The 18,499-nt window shown below is 43.1% G+C and overlaps 1 protein-coding gene across 2 annotated transcripts in view; it reads left to right on the top strand.

Moving 5' to 3' along the window:
- The window catches only part of DNASE1L3 (deoxyribonuclease 1L3), an 84,797-nt gene extending 75,144 nt beyond the window's left edge, over nucleotides 1-9,653 (top strand). Inside the window, exons 8-10 of one of the 2 annotated variants that reach the window (XR_015300075.1) lie at nucleotides 4,883-6,689; nucleotides 6,954-8,145; nucleotides 8,990-9,653. Coding sequence is in view for 1 of the 2 variants with exons in the window: in XM_086939049.1 (XP_086795175.1) it covers nucleotides 4,883-5,014 (132 nt within the window). In the remaining variant the exon portion in view is untranslated. Of the gene's footprint in view, nucleotides 1-4,882; nucleotides 8,146-8,989 lie in introns of those variants that run through there. The other variant, XM_086939049.1, reaches the window with a different exon arrangement.
- Nucleotides 9,654-18,499: the final 8,846 nt, after the last annotated feature.

Below are 18,499 nucleotides of genomic sequence, written 5' to 3'. Positions count from 1 at the left end.
TGATCACCCTATACATTCCAGGCAGTAATATATATCTGTGTATCTAGGTCAGGTATGTCAACCTGTCCTAGGAACTTTACCTCTCCCACAAGTGTGGGGGTGAGGCTGTTTAATGTGCCATTGTACAGCATTGCTCTAGAATGGGTTAATCTGACATTAATATGATAGATTACTATTAATTACATAGCGACTCAGTATTGTCTTGCCAAGTGGCAGTGGCACCTGTTGGGTGTCTTTAGAAAGCCCTCACCCACCAACCTAGTTGGTGGCATGCTTCATCATCGGGCCCACCCAGTGACACCTAGCGTGTCCCGGGTGTGCTTCGACGCCTGATTACAGCGGAGCAGGTATGTCACTGTGTGTGCGGTGTAGGGTGTTAAGGTATGTGAAATTAAAACGGCTTGGCGGATGGTCCCTGGGGTGAGGATACTTTATTAAAAGGGCCTCCGTCAGCGGTTACAAATAAGGCTGTGGGACGTTAGAGGCGGGTTAATAAAATAAAATATGTGTAGGTTAAAATAGGGGTTGTGTAGTGTAGTCTATGTGTCTACACGCCCTAAAGTGTATCTAACTGTGAGAGGGGGGATTCCCTTCTCAAGATCACGCTTTCAATGCTTGTTTTTAGCTCCAAGGACCGGTTCTGCGAAGGAGGCACAACAGGTCCCACGCTGGTGCTGGCCAGAAATCCTGGCCTCACCCTGCCACTTCAATAACCTTGGAGCTAAAAACAAGCATTGAAAGCGTGATCTTGAGAAGGGAATCCCCCCTCTCACAGTTAGATACACTTTAGGGCGTGTAGACACATAGACTACACTACACAACCCCTATTTTAACCTACACATATTTTATTGTCCTGAAGAAAGCCAGATTAGTATAAGGCACTGGCTGAAACATGTTGACAACTTAAGGACGTAGGAGGTCGTAACCCGCCTCTAACGTCCCACAGCCTTATTTTTAACCGCTGACGGAGGCCCTTTTAATAAAGTATCCTCACCCCAGGGACCATCCGCCAAGCCGTTTTAATTTCACATACCTTAACACCCTACACCGCACACACAGTGACATACCTGCTCCGCTGTAATCAGGCGTCGAAGCACACCCGGGACACGCTAGGTGTCACTGGGTGGGCCCGATGATGAAGCATGCCACCAACTAGGTTGGTGGGTGAGGGCTTTCTAAAGACACCCAACAGGTGCCACTGCCACTTGGCAAGACAATACTGAGTCGCTATGTAATTAATAGTAATCTATCATATTAATGTCAGATTAACCCATTCTAGAGCTAGTCTCCTTTTGATATCCATACATATAAACCGGGGATCTGGACTAGCTATCTGGTCCTCTCTCTCCCTCTTGATTCTCGCAATTGTACAGCATTGACAGTATTTTTTTCAAAATAGTTTCATGTCGCGATTTTTTCTCCCACCTTTTGTTTCCCTCATTTCAGTTGGAGACGCACCTCTGGTTCCTTATAAGGGATCAGACATACACCATTTGGATATCCCCACTTTACGGAGTGTCCCCCGGCAGTCCTCATCCTCCGGGGATCCCATCAGTTCATTTTTAGTCCTGAAGAAGTGCTGCTCGACTTTTGAGCTCTGAAGGCATGAAACATGTTGACAAATGCAAAAACCACAGTTAATGGACAGAATGCAGAACAATGTCATACATTCACCCCAGTACAGAGATCTGGGCCTAAATCCATCGTTTTTTTGCACTCCACACCACCCCAGTTCAGACAACGCCATTTGCAAATCAGTCCTTCCGCTCCAGGGAAGGCATGGCTTGGCAGTTCGGGCTGGACTGTTCCCATGAGGCACAGGGTCAGACTGATTTGCATATGGCCATGTCTGAACTGGGGTGGTGTGGAGCGCAAAAAAACGATGGATTTGGGCCCAGATCTCTGTACTGGGGTGAATGTATGACATTGTTCTGCATTCTGTCCGTCAACTGTGGTTTTTGCATTTGTCACCCCGAGTGGGATGGGTATGCTCAGACTTGAGTCCCATGCTCTCCACACCACTGGATTCAAGCAAGCTGGGCTGAAGACGGCTGGAATGCCAGAAACCGGTCCTCAGAAGCTTGTTTCCGGTCCAGGGAAGGCATGGCTTGGCAGTTCGGGCTGGACTGTTCCCATGAGGCACAGGGTCAGACTGATTTGCATATGGCCATGTCTGAACTGGGGTTGTGTGGAGTGCAAAAAAAAGATGGATTTGGGCCCAGATCTCTGTACTGGGGTGAATGTATGACATTGTTCTGCATACTGTCCGTCAACTGTGGTTTTTGCATGAAACATGTTGACCACACACACATAACAGCTATCCTGGTACCTTAAGACCTCTTGGTAGCCCCACTGTTTTTATCTAGTCCTGGTCCCATTTTTTTAATTGAAACGTTCATGGGTCCAGTGCCTATTTTAAGTCACCTAGTCACTTTGCACACACCATTGATCACTTATTTTTAGCCCACATACACCCTTCACATTTGGCGTCCTCAGATCAAAAGAACTCCACCAAAGAAGCCACCAGGCCCGTCAGACATTGCAGCGCCTGTCTAACGAGGAGCGCCCTATGATGAAGCACGACACCCTAACAGGTGTGTGAGGGCATTACGACCGACTTGAACACTAGTCAGATAGCAACCTGAAGTGCATCTGCTCATTAAAGGAACATACTCCTTTCTGTGATTTAGACAAAAATAGTGTAGTCAGAATTATGGCTGCAAAAATATTGCGAAGGCAAGTACATATAAGTAAGTCGAGTTTCACTTTTATTAAATCCACATCTTCATACCTTGAAGATGCATTTATCACCAAGGAACATATATGTGGAGTTCAGAATACTACAATATTTTTTTCCTATATATCATCACCCTCACACAGTTTTGGTAGTTAATATTTTGGTGACAGTAGTTTTACAGTAAGATATTTAGAACTAGATAATCTGGTAGTATACAGACAGCTTTGGGTGGGGATACAGCATTGGAATAAATTGTAGAAGGAATGACTGATGAGAAGACCAGTACTGAGGGTGGTTCTAATGGAAAGCAACTGGCAATATCCACATTTCCAATGAATGAAAACTAAGTATATTTTTTAGTCAGTATGTGTTATCACAAGACATGCTTCAGTAATGGCACATTAAAGAGGTCTTCAGGTTAGGCATTCCAAACTGTTTGAGATGGTTCATAATGAAGGAGCTGCCCAAACCCATATATCCTCTTTCCCAATTTTTCTTATTTCTCTGAGGGACAGTAAGAAAATATATCTATCTATATCTATATATATATATATATATATATATATATATGTATAATTATATATATATACGCTCCAAAGTGCTGCTCGAGCGATCCTCGACCAATCAACGCTGATGTCGTCGGTAGTAGCAGCCGCTACTCTTAACATCCACAACTTCCGAGTCCCGTTAGTTAGTTAAAAGGACACAGAGACGACACACCAAGAGAACTTTGCACAAACCCTTTATTGTGCACTCGTGGAACAAGGACGACGCGTTTCGGCGTTAGCCTTTTTCAAGTCCTTTTAACTAACGGGACTCGGAAGTTGTGGATATATATATATATATATATATAAAATTACCCTGCTGCCACGCCACCTCCATGCTCTTCTGCTCCTCTGCTGGTGCACAGGTTCTCAGAATCCTCTGCGCCAATTTAGACACTGCTCGTATGCTGGTAATACTATTACCCAGCATGACTGAAGCACCGGGATTGGGCTCAGCCGGCTGGTTTTGCGCTCCCACAAGGACTAAGTCTGTACCTGCTGTTCTCCACCCGGCTGGGCAACACAACTCAAGTTGGTGTCTGGAAAAATCTAAGGGGCAGATTTACAATCTCCTTGCACCTCTTTTACGCGGCCGTTGCATCACTTTTTTGACGCAGCTGCGGCGCAAAAGAGGCGCCATGGTGCGTGGTATTTACAACTTGACGCATCTGGGAGATGCGTCACGTTGTAAAGCCCTGCGCCAGAAGTAGGCGTTCCTGCGCAGAGGAGGCGTTCCGGCGCAGGAACGCCTCCTAAAAGTGGCTTAGTGAAATCTACACGATTTCACTCAGTCACTTTTGAGCTCATGCTGCGTCAAAACCCTACGCAGGCTTGAAGCAGGCGTAAGGATTGACGCAGCATTGTACAGATAGGGCACCCAGAGCATTGCTGGAGCTGCATCGCGCTTGCGACGCAACTCCAGCAATGCGCCGTCTTTACGGCACAGATGTGTCACGCATCTGTGCCGTTTTTGCCCCATAGTGCACCGCATTATAAATGCGGGGCATTCATGGTGGCAGAGCCGTGGCGCACAATAACTGGCGCATCCCTGCTGATATGCAGGGATGCGCCAGTTATTGTAAATCTGCCCCTAAGTGCGCATATCAGTTTGGCCATTTTAAGGCAGCTGGCCAAACTGAAATGCACACTGGCAGTACCCACCACTCCTCCTCCATGTTTGCTGCTGTCATCAGGATGGCCACGCCTACAAGACTCGGCTTCGGCTCCGTGATGACAAATAAAATGATGACATTGTTTTATTATCTTTTTATTTTTCATGTTTTCTTCTGCTGGCATCAGCAGTGGGGCGACGCTCCTCCGCCACACGGAGGAGCCACTGTTGGTACCAATATCATTTATTATTTAAGATGTGTGTTCTATCTAAGTCATCATTGTTATTCCTATATGATGTGCTGCACCTGGTTTTCTTAAGAATACCACAGGAATCCTACCACACGGTATGCTGCTACTTTCTAAAAAAAGTGTGACGTAGGGTGTTTTACAGGTACATTTTTCCACTGTATTACTGTTGTGTTAGTCATACAAGTGCTCATATCGAACATCTATCTTAACAACTGGACTCTTGTGCTTGACTTTTCAGGCTCTGGCAGTCAGTGACCACTTCTCGGTGGAAATGGAGCTGAAAACAAACACTAGCATCCTCGACGGGATCAAAACACAAGCACCAAAGAAGAAGAAGAGAAACAGCAAAAAACGCAGGACGGCACCGTAGAGACAACGCCCCCTCTTGTGGCTATTGTGGCAGTGGATTATGTATCGAGTTATCCTCAGGGTTGCATCCCATAACACCCGCAAAAATGTGACAAGTTGAAAACCACATTATAAAATACCTCCCATCAAGCCCCAGTACTGTGTTCAGAGGTCGTGAAAGGGGCAGATATATGCCACCGACACTACCTCTGTACCTATGAACAGGAATGTTGATGTCTGGTATGGTCTATGAACATTGATGGCCGACATTGTGGTTAAATTAACAGGGTACGTGGCTGGAACATCTATGAATGGTTCATCTGTTTTTACAAATAGAATAATTTTGTTGCATTTATTAAGAAGTCAGAATCACCTACGTCATGGGATTCTCGTAAATTGGATTAGAGTAAACTGGAGATTGCCTTTTATCAAACTGAAAAACAACCATTGTTGCTTACCACGATGGTGAACTTGGGTCTTGTCTACCTCATTGATCTATATGATGGCCTATCCCATGCAGTAACTCAGAAGGCTGCAAAAGGTTGACTTGTAGTTGGCCTCATTTATAACTATCTTATCTCTGTCCAGCTCTTGAATCCACTGGCTACCTGTGCAAGCAAGGCTTCTTTTAAATACTTTGACTTTCTTACTAATGCCTAGTAGGGACAACCCCAACTTACGTCCAGAAAAATATTGGCCAGTAGCATCCCTTACTCTGTATTCACTCAACACAGGCTAGACTGTCATTGATTTCCCAGAAACAAATGAAAGACCAGAAGTGACTCAACTGATCCCTGGACAGCCCATCTTTAACACCCTGCATTGACACAACTCTGAAAATGTGAAAATGCAGTCCTATTTTTGAGCTGGGAATTCTAGAAAGATCCCTGGTGCTGAGTGTCCAGCTTAAATAACACAACTATACTGTCAGCCTCACTCCCAGAAAGAACACAACAACCCCATTAGTTCAATATGAACATTGAGCTCAGCTATTGTCTAAGAGTCTCCTTCATGCCCACTGCAAATATGTTTGTATGTGACTGTTCATGTCTGACCAATAACCAATGACAGTGCACAGAAAGAGAGATTAATGTAACCATGGTCTCCCTCCTAGCATCACTGCAATCAAGCTTTTCTCTGTTCAGGTGAAATATGTGATTAAGTTCTTCTGTGTATGTTTTTCAAAATAAATCCAGCAAGACACATTTTAAAAGTTTCTATACTGCATTGCTAATGTTTTGAAATCTTATCAAGACCAAGTTGCAGTTTTCAATTCATTTGGAAGATATGTCTCTGGTGAACCCTAGTGTTTAACAATAGGCACAAAATGTGTATCTATGAGACATCACATGAGCATGTGCAGGTTTGTTGTCTAATGTTTCAATTTTGAAACACTGGCCTATATCTGTACACTCTCACGCCTTGGCAATCTCTTGCATGCAACTTCTAAAGTCAAACTTTAGACTATTAAAGGGAACTTCCCTACATCCATCCTTGTTAAGCAATTATTGCCCTATGTCGATTCGTCAAGGAGTTGCAGGCTCTTGGCTTGATTATGCACATTCGTTATATCTAGGACTTCCTCATATACCAAACATTAATTGCAATCAGTGCAGGGTGTGGCCTCCCTCATTATACTTAAGCTGCCTTGTCATGTACCAATATCTGCAAGCCGGAGAATGCCTCTCCATGCACAAGTGCATCCTGCTCCAACATCTTTCCATTTGCTTTAAATCTCTTCATGATTATTCAGCAACTGTTCCAATGGTGTCTACCATACAGAAGCTGCAGTCCTCTTTATCTTCCTTTTAACGGTGATTCAGATAAGGAAATCTTTTAGATAAGGAAGTCATTATGGAAATACCATATTATGTGAATAATTAAATAAATACAAAAACTCTTCTGTAAACTGAATTAATTTTCGCTTACAGCACAAGTTCTTCTGAAGTACAAAATAGCAGTCTTTTCTTGGAAAGCATGCATGCTTCTTCCATGTTTCTTCATTGTTTCTGAATCTTACAAGAAATGAACTTGTCTGGAGGTGAATAAATCTGGTGGGTAGTTTGTGACTCTGAATGAGTAGACTAGGCATGTTCCCAGCTTGTACTTACCAAAGATTGAATGCATGCACCCTCAAAGTTGATATTTAAAAATACAATTTATCCTCCTCTACAGTGATAGTCAACTTTTGAGTAACAGTTTATAATCTCGTTCTCTGTGCATCACCACGTTTGAAGTTCACCCGCTGCTATTGGTGGCAGGTGCATCACGGCAGGCTCTGCTTAATAGTTATTCCACCCAAGGATATAGGATTCCTCACTCTGTAAATGTACAATACTGGATGATCCTGAATCCCTTGAAGGTCAGAATTCCTGCTGATCTTTCTCCCCTATAGTTTTTCACTGGCACAATACTTGCTAAATGCCACAAGCATTGCCAATTTACAACCCTCTATCAATGACCGTACCAAACCCCTAGGACTCAAACTTGGCAAAAACCTTACCTTCAATCCAGATCAAACTGCTGAAGATTTCAATCACAGTTCAATCTCTTCCCCTCTCAAGAATGGACTACGGTACTGCCCTCCCATCAGGGATCCCAACATTCCATTTAGCTTCCCTGGAGGTAGCTGTGAACTCTGGTGCCAGAACCACCCGAGTTCACCAGATATCACAACACTCACATCTTTATTTCACTAAACTGGAAACCAAATTAAGCAAAAAGCATTTATTATCAATGGTGTAGTGTAGCAGCTCAATTTGGGCTCTACCCCCAAAAAGTCACAATAATGCAATAATATACTCATAACTGACAGTATATTCACTATGTGCCCTAACTTCATTGACGTGTATGAAACATTTTAACATAATAATGAAATGTAATACTTGTAGGGATTAGAGATTTATACATGTATACCCTAATGTTCAGTTATGCTCTTTTATTCACGTTTTGCATTTATTCTTCAAGTTTCAAGTATATGCATATATAATCATGTATTTTAATTAATTAATATTAAATGCTAACTTAAGTTAGCCGAACGACAGGCCTCAATTGAAATGCATTATTCCTTGGCAGCATGTTCTCTTTTTCTTCGCAGGTGTATTATCATGATTCTCATTAGTTGGACAAAGGCTTATTGTTTGTGATAGACTGGTTTTTTTTTTTTTTTTTTTAACATCATTTTTATTGCATCACCAATAGAAATGTACAGACAATATAAGCATCAGTAAATATTCAGCATGTACAAGATTAGTATGGTCTAGTCCTTCTCCATCCGGGGGGTTCACCTCGTCCTCGGTGTGGGTGACCTCATCCCTGATCACTTCTCGTAACTCCTTACAACGTCTGATCGCTACATTAGGCAAATATCTCTGGGTTGCTTTTGTGATTTTCACCCCTCCCCCTCCCCAAATTACGGTACCCCAACACCTCTCCAAACCAGCCTCCTACCCACCCTCCCCCGTGGTCGCTCTGCGCTGGGTTAACAGTGTAAAAGTGTCCGGTGTGTTGCAGGAGGAAGTAGTCATTCGCTAAGGTGTGTTCTCCTGTGTAGTGATAGGGTCTGCCCGTTCCAGTTCGCTCTCGCCCTCCTGCCCCTCATCATCCATATCACGGAGCGCCTGCACCATCACTTCCCATGCAGTCGCCCTTTCCAGAGCTTTCTCGTCATTCAACCTCCAGGCCATCTGGTACCGTAGAGTACTTTCACACGCGGCCCATCTCAGGCCCTCCCCATACCATCGTTTATACGTGGGTCCCACTCTGGACTTCCAGTTTCTCGTGATCTCCCGCTTGGCCAGAATAAGCCCTAAATCTATAAATTTACTAGTCGTCTTGTTCCTAGGCGTGTGAGGGAACCAATGAAGGACGCCAACCGCTTTAGTGAACTGGATATCCCTAACTGTCGCGCCGTTAAGGGCCCGCCCAACTTCCTGCCAATAGTCTCCCAGAGAGGGGCAATCCCACAGCATATGACCCAAATCCGCCCCAATAATAGACTGTTAATAGTAAGGCTTGGAGGGAAGAACTTAGCAGTGAACGTGGAGAATTAATGGTTGAAAGAGGCCTTCTGTTCATGTTGCACCAGGATGGAGAGACGATCAAGGTTGAGAACTACAGTCCAAGTTTCAATTTGATGGGAAACTGAAGGGATGTTGCAGATTCTCTCTCAAGTAATGATTTGGTTGGTAATTGGTGCTGTGAAAGGAGATTAGGACGTTTCTGAATATCCTGTTACTTTTAAATTGGTGTTCTCATAGCTAGAAGGCGGAGATTCGCTTTACAGTTCGAGATGTACAGACCTCTCTCCTTGCCTTATTTTTGAAAGTGTGAAGCTTTAAGATAAACACTTATTTCCTTTTCCCAAAACTTCGACTGAAGTCTGATCATTTTGACAACTTCTATGCTCCCTAAATCGAGACCCCTAATAGATGACCCTATACCTAATTCATATTTAAAAGAAGGAAGGGAAGTTTATTGATGGAACACCTGTTTTCTTTAAAGTGTTTCTTTACTTTCACAGTTCTGTATCTCATTTTATTGCAACTCAACCTATTGAGATATTCAGCTTAGCTGCTGTATTGCTGTACCTTCTGAACTTATTATTGGTTTACCTATAAACTGGATTGATTGGAAATCCAAAATAAAACCCTTTAACCATATTTGGAGATTTCTGGTCCCTACTTTGGAGTCACATTGGCTACACAAGCTAGAAATGTATTTTTGAAGTCTACTCCCTTACGGTGCTTTAGGTCAACCAACAATTGGAGTTGTAAGTTCCAGGGCTCTGTCAATAGCATGGTGTGACTCATGCTTGAGGAAGCTGGGATCCGGAAGAAATATGATCACACTTGTGGGGTATAAGAAGTTCTTAGGCTGCTGCGTTGTGCACTTGCTGAATCCAAAGAATTGCATAGCAGGGAAGTCATTGGTTGATCGCATCCTTCTCTTTGCCAGGGCCTAATAAACATTTGTTTGATTCTCTTGCACACTTTGATATCGACAAAGAAATAGCATGCTTAAAGTAAACATAACTAAACGAGACAGTTTGAATAAAAAATGTATGATTATAGTGGTATAAACAAATAATCTGCATAAGTGCAAATAGATTGTCTCATCACAGGCATGGTTTGACACACCAGTTTTATCTGTTTATGAACTGCTCTTGAATACACTTGGAGTCAAGGGCCCATTACTGACCTTTTACTGTAGGAGACATCTTCTGTAGGAGTGTTATTCACATTTCAGTTTAAGACATAGAAAGTGTGAGCTCCTTCCCTTATGCCCGGTTCACCTCACATGGAGAGATGGCTAAGAATAACTCAGTTAAAGAAGAGCTTGTCTTTCTTTATTATTAAACCAGCTTTGTTCTAAGATTACAGGTACTGCTGCCTCAGCAACATATCCCAGGAAACGCATATAAATAGTTATTCTGTCATTTCTTTATTTAGGTGTACTCTTGTATAGTGTGAACTAGGCCCTCCACTTCCCTGCCCCCCAAACTTCCCTCCTCGGGCAGCAGAGTACTTTACACAGTTATGAATGTATATACTAACACTGAGCTTGTTGTTAAAAGTCAATAACAACTACTGAAGACAATTATATTCGATAGCACATGAAACATGGTCACACTTATTGATTTCCAAAACACATCTGTTCGGCGACTTAGTGTATGAAGTTCCAAGAGGCGTGATACCATGGACCCCAAAATGCAAGATATGATTTACATCCTCCAAGAGATATTATATAGTAACATCAAAAACATTTTACCATGGACTATCAAAACAACCTCTGCAGACCCGAGTGAACTCAGAAACTACTGGCCAATATCCCTGATCCCATTTCCAACAAAGGTACTAGAAAAGATCATCAACAATCAACTCATGACACGCCTGGAACAGAACCATCTACTTAAAGTATCTCAATCAGGCTTCCGCAGCAGTCACAGAACGAAAACCACAATTGTCAAAGTCATCAATGACATCCGAACCCTCCTCAACCAAGGAGACACAGAAGCTTTGATCCTCCTTGACCTCTTGGCAGCCTTCGACATTATATTCCACCACACACTAATCGAAAGACTCCACCACATCGGCATCTGAGGAGGTGCTCAGACAGATCTCTTATTATGTCAGGGCCTGCATTTTGCCATGGGTGCCATTTAGTTTAGCAATACTTATCTCCATTATGCCAGCAACAGCTTGTTACCTGGATGTGGCCATAAGTCCAGAATTATATTGAGTAAGCCATGGCCAGTGTCAGACTAGGAATCAAAAACACGCAAATACTCACACTCTTCCTCACCTACTCATATTCACTCCCTCTTGCGATCACTCTCTTCCCCCTCTCACTGTAACTCACACCCTCTCACTCATACTCACTCTGACTTACAGTTAGTCACACACGAACTTACTCATATTCACTGTTTCTCACTTACTAAAAAATGAACAAACTCAGTCACTGAATCGGGGCTGTGGAGTAACTGCACCTGCTGCAACACTTATATTGACAGACCTAGCACCCTTCGGTGCTCTCTCTCTATCTCCAATCTCTCACTCCTTATAACACACTCACACTCCTTAACCCAAACAATAGCCTACACTTATTTTTACACTCTCTCAAACTCAGATTCCCACTCTCATTGACACTCTCAAACCCATTCACACATGCTCTAACTCAATCTCAGTAACTGTCAACCACTCCTCAGACAAGAAGATAATGGAACACGGCACCACGCCTGGAGAGTGTCCTCTGGTTCATCAAGATAATTCCCCTCTCGCCCTGCACCTCATGTATACTGAGAGACATTCTTGATGAAATTGGGGAGCCACTGCAGGAGCCAACATGCCCCCGCCCGCCGCCCCTCTCAAGAACTTTGCCATCTGTTGCATCAGTAGCCTTACGAGTGGGGCGTACATAGCATTTTAGCAGGAAACGTATCTTACTAAGAGAGAAGACACCAAACTCCAGAGGCACTGAAGGGGCCAATGTTACGGTACTGGCTACTCAGGTTATGCTACAGGGGTGCTTGTCTGGATCTGACAGAAGCCCCCTTTCACTTTTTCGCATTGTAAACTGATCCTGAAGGATGCTATGTCCTTGTTGAAGGGGTATTAAATGGCAATGCAGTATTACTAAGCAGTGTTTACCTGCAAACACTGGTAAATTGCACTTGTTAGCTGCCCTCTCGGCCATCTTGACCCGCTGGTCTCACATGCCCTGGATAATTGGGACAATTTCAATTGCATCCTTGACGCCGTAATAGATCGTTCGTATCCCACCTACCAAACTCCTCCATAATCTGCACTGCAGCCTGCTTATCACAATAGATCACATAATGGTCCTTGGCTGGCAGCTTGAGAGCTCTACATTCTGACACTAGGGAATACTTGTTCTGTTTCCTTCCACACAACTTACATGTACGACTAGATTGGTTTCTCTGTCACCAAGCTACACAAATACTCATAGCAGAAGCCGAGTACTTGGGTAAGATCCTCTCTGATCACAACTCCCTCCTACTAAGACTCACCTCGGAGGGCTATATTCCACCAGTACCACTTAGTGATTGCAATCCACAGCGCAGCAAAACTAAGGGGCAGATTTACAATAAGTGGCGCATCCCTGCATTTTAGCAGAGATGCGCCACTTATTGTGCGCCATGCCTCTGCCACCATTGATGTGCCGCATTTACAATGCGGCGCATCAATGGGCAAAAAAGGCACAGACTTGTGACGCATCTGTACCGTAAAGGCGGCGCATTGCTGGAGTTGCGTCGCAAGCGCAATGCAGCTCCAGCAAGGCTCTGGGGGGCCCTATCTTGTTAATGCCCCGTCAATCCTTATGCATGTTTCAAGCAGGCGCAGGGTTTTGACGCAGCATGGGCCCCAAAGTGACTGAGTGAAATCTTGAAGATTTCACTCAGCCACTTTTAGGAGGCGTTCCTGCGCCGGAACTATCCCCCAGATGCGTCACGTTGTAAGTACCCCACACCATGGCGCATCTTTTGAGCCGCCGCTGCATCACAAAAGTGACGCAATGGCGGCGTAAAAGGGCCGCAAGGGGCCTGTAAATCTGCCCTTATGATTATAGATTTTGGGGAAGGGTGACACTAATATCTTAGAAACAAATTCCATCTGCAACCTAACTCTTTTCTTTGCAACACACCCTCAAGTCTTGCATTCACACATCAATGTACAGCCCATAGAATTATATGTTATATTAAATATTCATTCTTTTATTTATCTTACCAATGGGTATTGCACAAGAGATTATGAAACTTCCTAAAACTTTCTGAAATTTCGGAGTCTTGCATGCCCCGACTGAAGCGGAAAGGAGTTTTTAGAACCTTGCCAAGCGTTCCGATCCTGGAGACTCCTAAGAAGTAACTGGCTGTGCATTCCTGAAGGATTTAGAGTGTAAATATGAAGAGGGAGGAATAGTTTAGCAAGATCTTTCCAGTTTTTGGTAATCTGCTTAAAGGCAACTGCTAACAATAGATCCACAATCCTTGTATTATGAATACAATTATCCCAGGCGGGTGATAGACCTCCTAAAAATAAGTGAACAATGGAGAAAGGAATCTTGGAGCCAAAAATGAAGTTAATTTAAACCCAGACGTTTTTCCAGAAAGTGTGCACATGTGAACATGTAAGGAGTAAGTATTTCCGATCAGCAGAAGTGGAAGAACATGTCCAATAGGTATCAGGGATGTGAGAATGTATTTTATGTAAGATAACCGGATGCAACAAAAGCCTATGATTTATAAATAATAGAGTTTGTGTAGTATATGCTGCTCTGTAGAATTGTCTGATTTTAGTCCATATTTTGTTACAAAAGAGAATTGGCCCATCAATTCAAGATCCTCCTCCCTGCCAAAAAAGTGTTTAATGGCAGATTGCAGCGCGCATTCTGGATAATGTCTTAGTCAAGGGCATTTGACCATATAACTGATTTGTAGTGGCACGCTCTACTGTTCGCTTCTTTATCTAGCGTGTCTAGCACTTCTGCGACTTGTTTTGGGCTGCCAAGAGGCTGCGTCACATGTCGGCTGTCTAATCCTTAGCAAATTTCTGGCATTACTTTTCTGCTGCATGCAATTTTCACAAAGTACCCTATTTGTTCTGTAAAGCTGTCTTCTCTGTAACCAATAGCAAAACGCTTTGCTGATTTGGATTTTAGATTATTTTCTACTTGTATGAAAGCTTAATTAAACCCAATGAAATGATTGATAAATGTAATTCATGATAATGTAGGTTTTCACTTTTTCCTCTCTTAACCACTTTGATGCTGATGACGAGCTGAGCTCGTCATCAGCCACGGGTGGCGTGTGCTGATGACGAGCTAAACTCGTCATGTAACGCGGCTTTTAAAAAAAAGCCGCACAGCGCAAAAATCGCCGCAGCAGCGATGCGGTTAAAAATTCTCAACACTTGCTGTGTTTATTTAATAGTTCTTGATATAGCGCTTTTAGGAACCCCAGTACGTAGGTGTAGAAACCTGAGTTACTGTACATAAATCTCCACTCAAGCAGCACCCATAATTCTTGTCAAGGTGAAACATAAGCAAACCACAAATTAACCTGTGCTCAGTCCTCTGGTAGCATGGCAAAAAGCAGTCGGGCTTAACTTAGAGGCAGATACAGGGACCAGGCTAGTCCTATAGAAACAGTTACCATCAGAAGTCCAGCACAAAGAGTTACATTCATGGTGGAGGGGGCTGTGAGGAGCTGGAGAGCTTTGCGGATAGTAGACGCTGTAGCTCAAAGAGCAGGTTAGACGTTATGGACGGTCATCGCTGTAGCGCAAATATCCTGTTACGGATCGCGGGCTATAGTGGGTGGAGAGTCACATTAGCGGTCACTGTGGGGTGTTGAGTCTGTAGCGTGAAGTGCACATCTCATGTTGGCGGGCATCGTTGGTGGTCACTGTGGCACAACGAGTTGAGTCTACCGGAGCTTTGCATTGGCAAACAGTAAAATATTGGTGCGAACAGGCCACTCACAGTCGTGAAGAGCCCAAAACTTCAGAATTTTTACATTCTTTGAAAGGGAGCACAACTGATCCCACACCAAGCGTCCAAGACCTAAGGGGAACATCTTGGGGATCAGAAATTTACACCAGCAGTTCTTTCCTAGAATCCACAGGTTCAGAGGTATACTGAAGAGTTAGGTCTGAGGGTCCAATGTTTATACTTGGTGCCAGCTTTGATGTGGGGGAAGGTTCTAGGGGTTTTCACCCTTAGAGGTGTTTGGAAGTTCCTGCCTACCTGCCCTGGACCCAGCTTGTCTGGGGACAAAAAAGACTAGTGTCACACTCTTTGTGAATGTGCTGAGTCAGAGGCTTTGTGATGTGCAAGTGAGGTAGGTGACAGCTCCACACCCTTATGACATCGGAGATGGCCCATCCTGCCAACATCTATTCCTCATTTGTCTCACTGTCTGGGAGTAATACACAAAGACCAACTGCGACCCAGGGTAAAGGCTGCAGGCACCAAGTGGTTAGGACAAGAAAATTCTAACTTTCTAAAAGAGGCATTTTCAGAATTGCGATTTATAATCTGGCATTACCATTAAAGAGCGTTTTAAATTATGATTCTTTAGACAGCAAACTCAACATTCCTAACTGCTCCCAATTGAAACACTTCACATATTAAATTTAAAAAGGTAATCCGGTGTTATCTTATGGGAGAGGTAGACCTTGAAGTAATGGGTAACAAATTTGGGTTTTTCACTACCAGGACATGCTAAACTTAATCGTCCGTATACAACCTTTTAAATACACTGCACCTTGCCCAATGGGCTATTTAGGGCCTACCCTAGAGGTGACCTGTATGCATGAAATGTATGAAATGGAAGGTTTAGGCCTGGCAAAAGGTTTTTTTGCCTGGTGGAAATGGCAGTTTAAAACTGCACGCACCAAGACGTGTTTTAGAAAGCTACTTAAGTGGGGGTCACAATAAGTGCTGCTGGCCCACTAGTAGCATTTAATTTACGGGCCCTGTGAACATGTAGTACCACTTTATAAGGGGCTTACAAGTAAATTAAATGTGGCAGTTGGATATAAGCCAATTTTAGCATGTTTAAGGGAGAGAGCGCAACACTTTAACACTGATTAAGAGTGGTAAGTCATGCAAAGTCCAAAAAAATAACAAAAACAGATTCAGGAAACAGGAGGGCGTAGTCAAACAGTGTGCCAGGCCGCTCTACATGTCATGGGACACAGATGCAAGATAAGCTAAAAATTAGACAAGGGTCAATAAATGGATGTTAGGAGGCAAATAAATGTACATTTTCCACAGGTAGTAGTGGTAACTCTTGGACATGAATACTCCTATACGATAGAAAGTGCAGGAGTGACAACATAATATAAACAAGACAAAGGGCAGGAGAGGGGAGACCGAAAAAGGAGAAGGCAGGAGAGTGGACAATCTGTAAGAGCATGTGGTAAAGTCAAGGGGTACAATATGGGGACTGAGGTGCTCACAAGCTATCCAGCGAGTAATATAAAGTGCTCTTGTGCTTAACTATTAAGTATGAGGTCACTTAAATGGGTGATTTAAAAACGTGAAGGGGGGGAGTGTATTATGGGCTAGTCAGACATCCAAATCCTATGGGCATTGCAAGAGAAGGAGAAGGTGTCTTTGAGTTCTCTTCACATTCAATATCTCGAGCTTCTGTACTATTAGACAAATGCCTTTTCAAAAGTAGAAGAAAGTTCAGTTTGCGCATAAAAGAAGGCAACAGATCGCAGGGTGTTCTTTGGTGGATTATCATAATCTTTTTAAGAGTGCTAGGCTTAACCAAAGCCCATACTTTTTCAAAGTCACTTCCATACCATTAAATTCACGAGATGGTGCCTCGGCAGATGGAAGCAAAAGACACACAATTGATGGACGAAATGCTGAACAAATTTAAACATTCAACCCCAGTCAAGAGAACTGGGTTAAATCCATCATTCTTTTGCTCACCATGCCACCCCAGTTTAGACCTGGCCATATGCAAATCAGTCTTGACCCTGTGCCTCATGGAAACAGTCCAGCCCGGACTACCAAGCCAGGTCCTCCCTGGACCGTAACAAGCATCCTAGGACCGGTTTTTGGCTTTCAGCCCTCATCAGCCAGGATAGCTTGATGCCAGTGGCACAGTGAGCCCGAGACCCACGTCTGGTCATAGCCGGCACAGTTAGGGCGAGAAAGGAAAAGACACACAATTGATGGACGGAATGCTGAACAAATCAAAACATTCACCCCCAGTCAAGAGATCTCTTCCTCACCATGAAACCCCAAAACCGGTCCTAGGATGCTTGTTTCCGGTCCAGAGAGGACCTGATTGTAAACTAAAAAGCAATTGAAGACATATTGTGACCAAAATATTGGCTGATGGAAGTATTGCCTCCCAAATGTAATTTTCAAAAAGTTAGACACTTCGAATTTATTAATAAAAAAATCAAAACTCAATGACATTCAATCTAATGAGGTGTGTAATTGGAAGTTGGGTCCCTGAAGATGCCCTAATCAACTAAAGTGAGATTCCAAGTCAATGTCAGCTCAGTTGGAGATTAACAATATCCATATAAGAAAGTTGTTTCTGATATTAAGGGAGGATTGGTGTTCTTCTGCGTGTTCTGGTACCATGAAATTAACTCTTTAACTTAAAGCTTTGACAAGCGGTAATGTGCTCATAACTGTAAAGCCTGTGATGCTGCGAAGTCCTATTACCCTTGGTACAAAAGCCCTTAAATAGCAACACATTTCCCCATAGACACAGAATGGGTAAAACCATTTGATATATCAGGCCAAAACTTCCTTAAAGTGATAGGAAGGAGCCACCACTTGAAGTGTTCCTACTGAAAATACAAGGCCACATGAACAAATTGAATGTGCAGTCTATGGGGATGTTTAGACTTCAAACTTCACAATGATAACGTGTGTAAAAATAAAAGTCCATCCCATCACTGGACATCATAAAATGCAATGATTTACCTTGACAGGAAGAGCCTCTCCCTTCGCTCTTTTGAACTTGAGAACCATTCTTTTTTCCATCCATGAAGAATGACTTTTGGACATACAAGTTAAATAGTCATGTGCTCTACACATTTTACAATAGATCTAAGATGCTGACAATACTACCTTTGATCAGAAGATGAAGTTAAAGATAGTGAAAGAAACATAGAAGATGTGACAATCTGTTTTCGGAATCCTGTGTGAATCATCCCATTAGGATCTGATGAACAAGTGGAGTCACATTGAACCACTAGCAACTCCTTGGTACATTTTTTGCCTCGTTCTTAGGACACATTTTTGTGTGACTCATATTTTTAGATCTGCTCTTGAGCTTTGCACTGAACCATTGACCTTAATCAGCAGGTTTACTGGTTGATATTTTAATACACTTACAGATATCATTGAAAACCTGGAAGTCACTTATTGTGAAAGACTTTATCGACTGTTGTACACATAATGTTGCAGAACCCAAACATGAAATCTGCACCTCTTAAAACAATCCAATGTA

This window comes from Lissotriton vulgaris, chromosome 9 (genome assembly GCF_964263255.1).
Source record: "Lissotriton vulgaris chromosome 9, aLisVul1.2, whole genome shotgun sequence".
Classification (NCBI taxonomy): domain Eukaryota; kingdom Metazoa; phylum Chordata; class Amphibia; order Caudata; family Salamandridae; genus Lissotriton; species Lissotriton vulgaris.
Note: the sequence above shows the minus strand (reverse complement) of the source record. Positions and strands in the feature narration are given on the sequence as shown.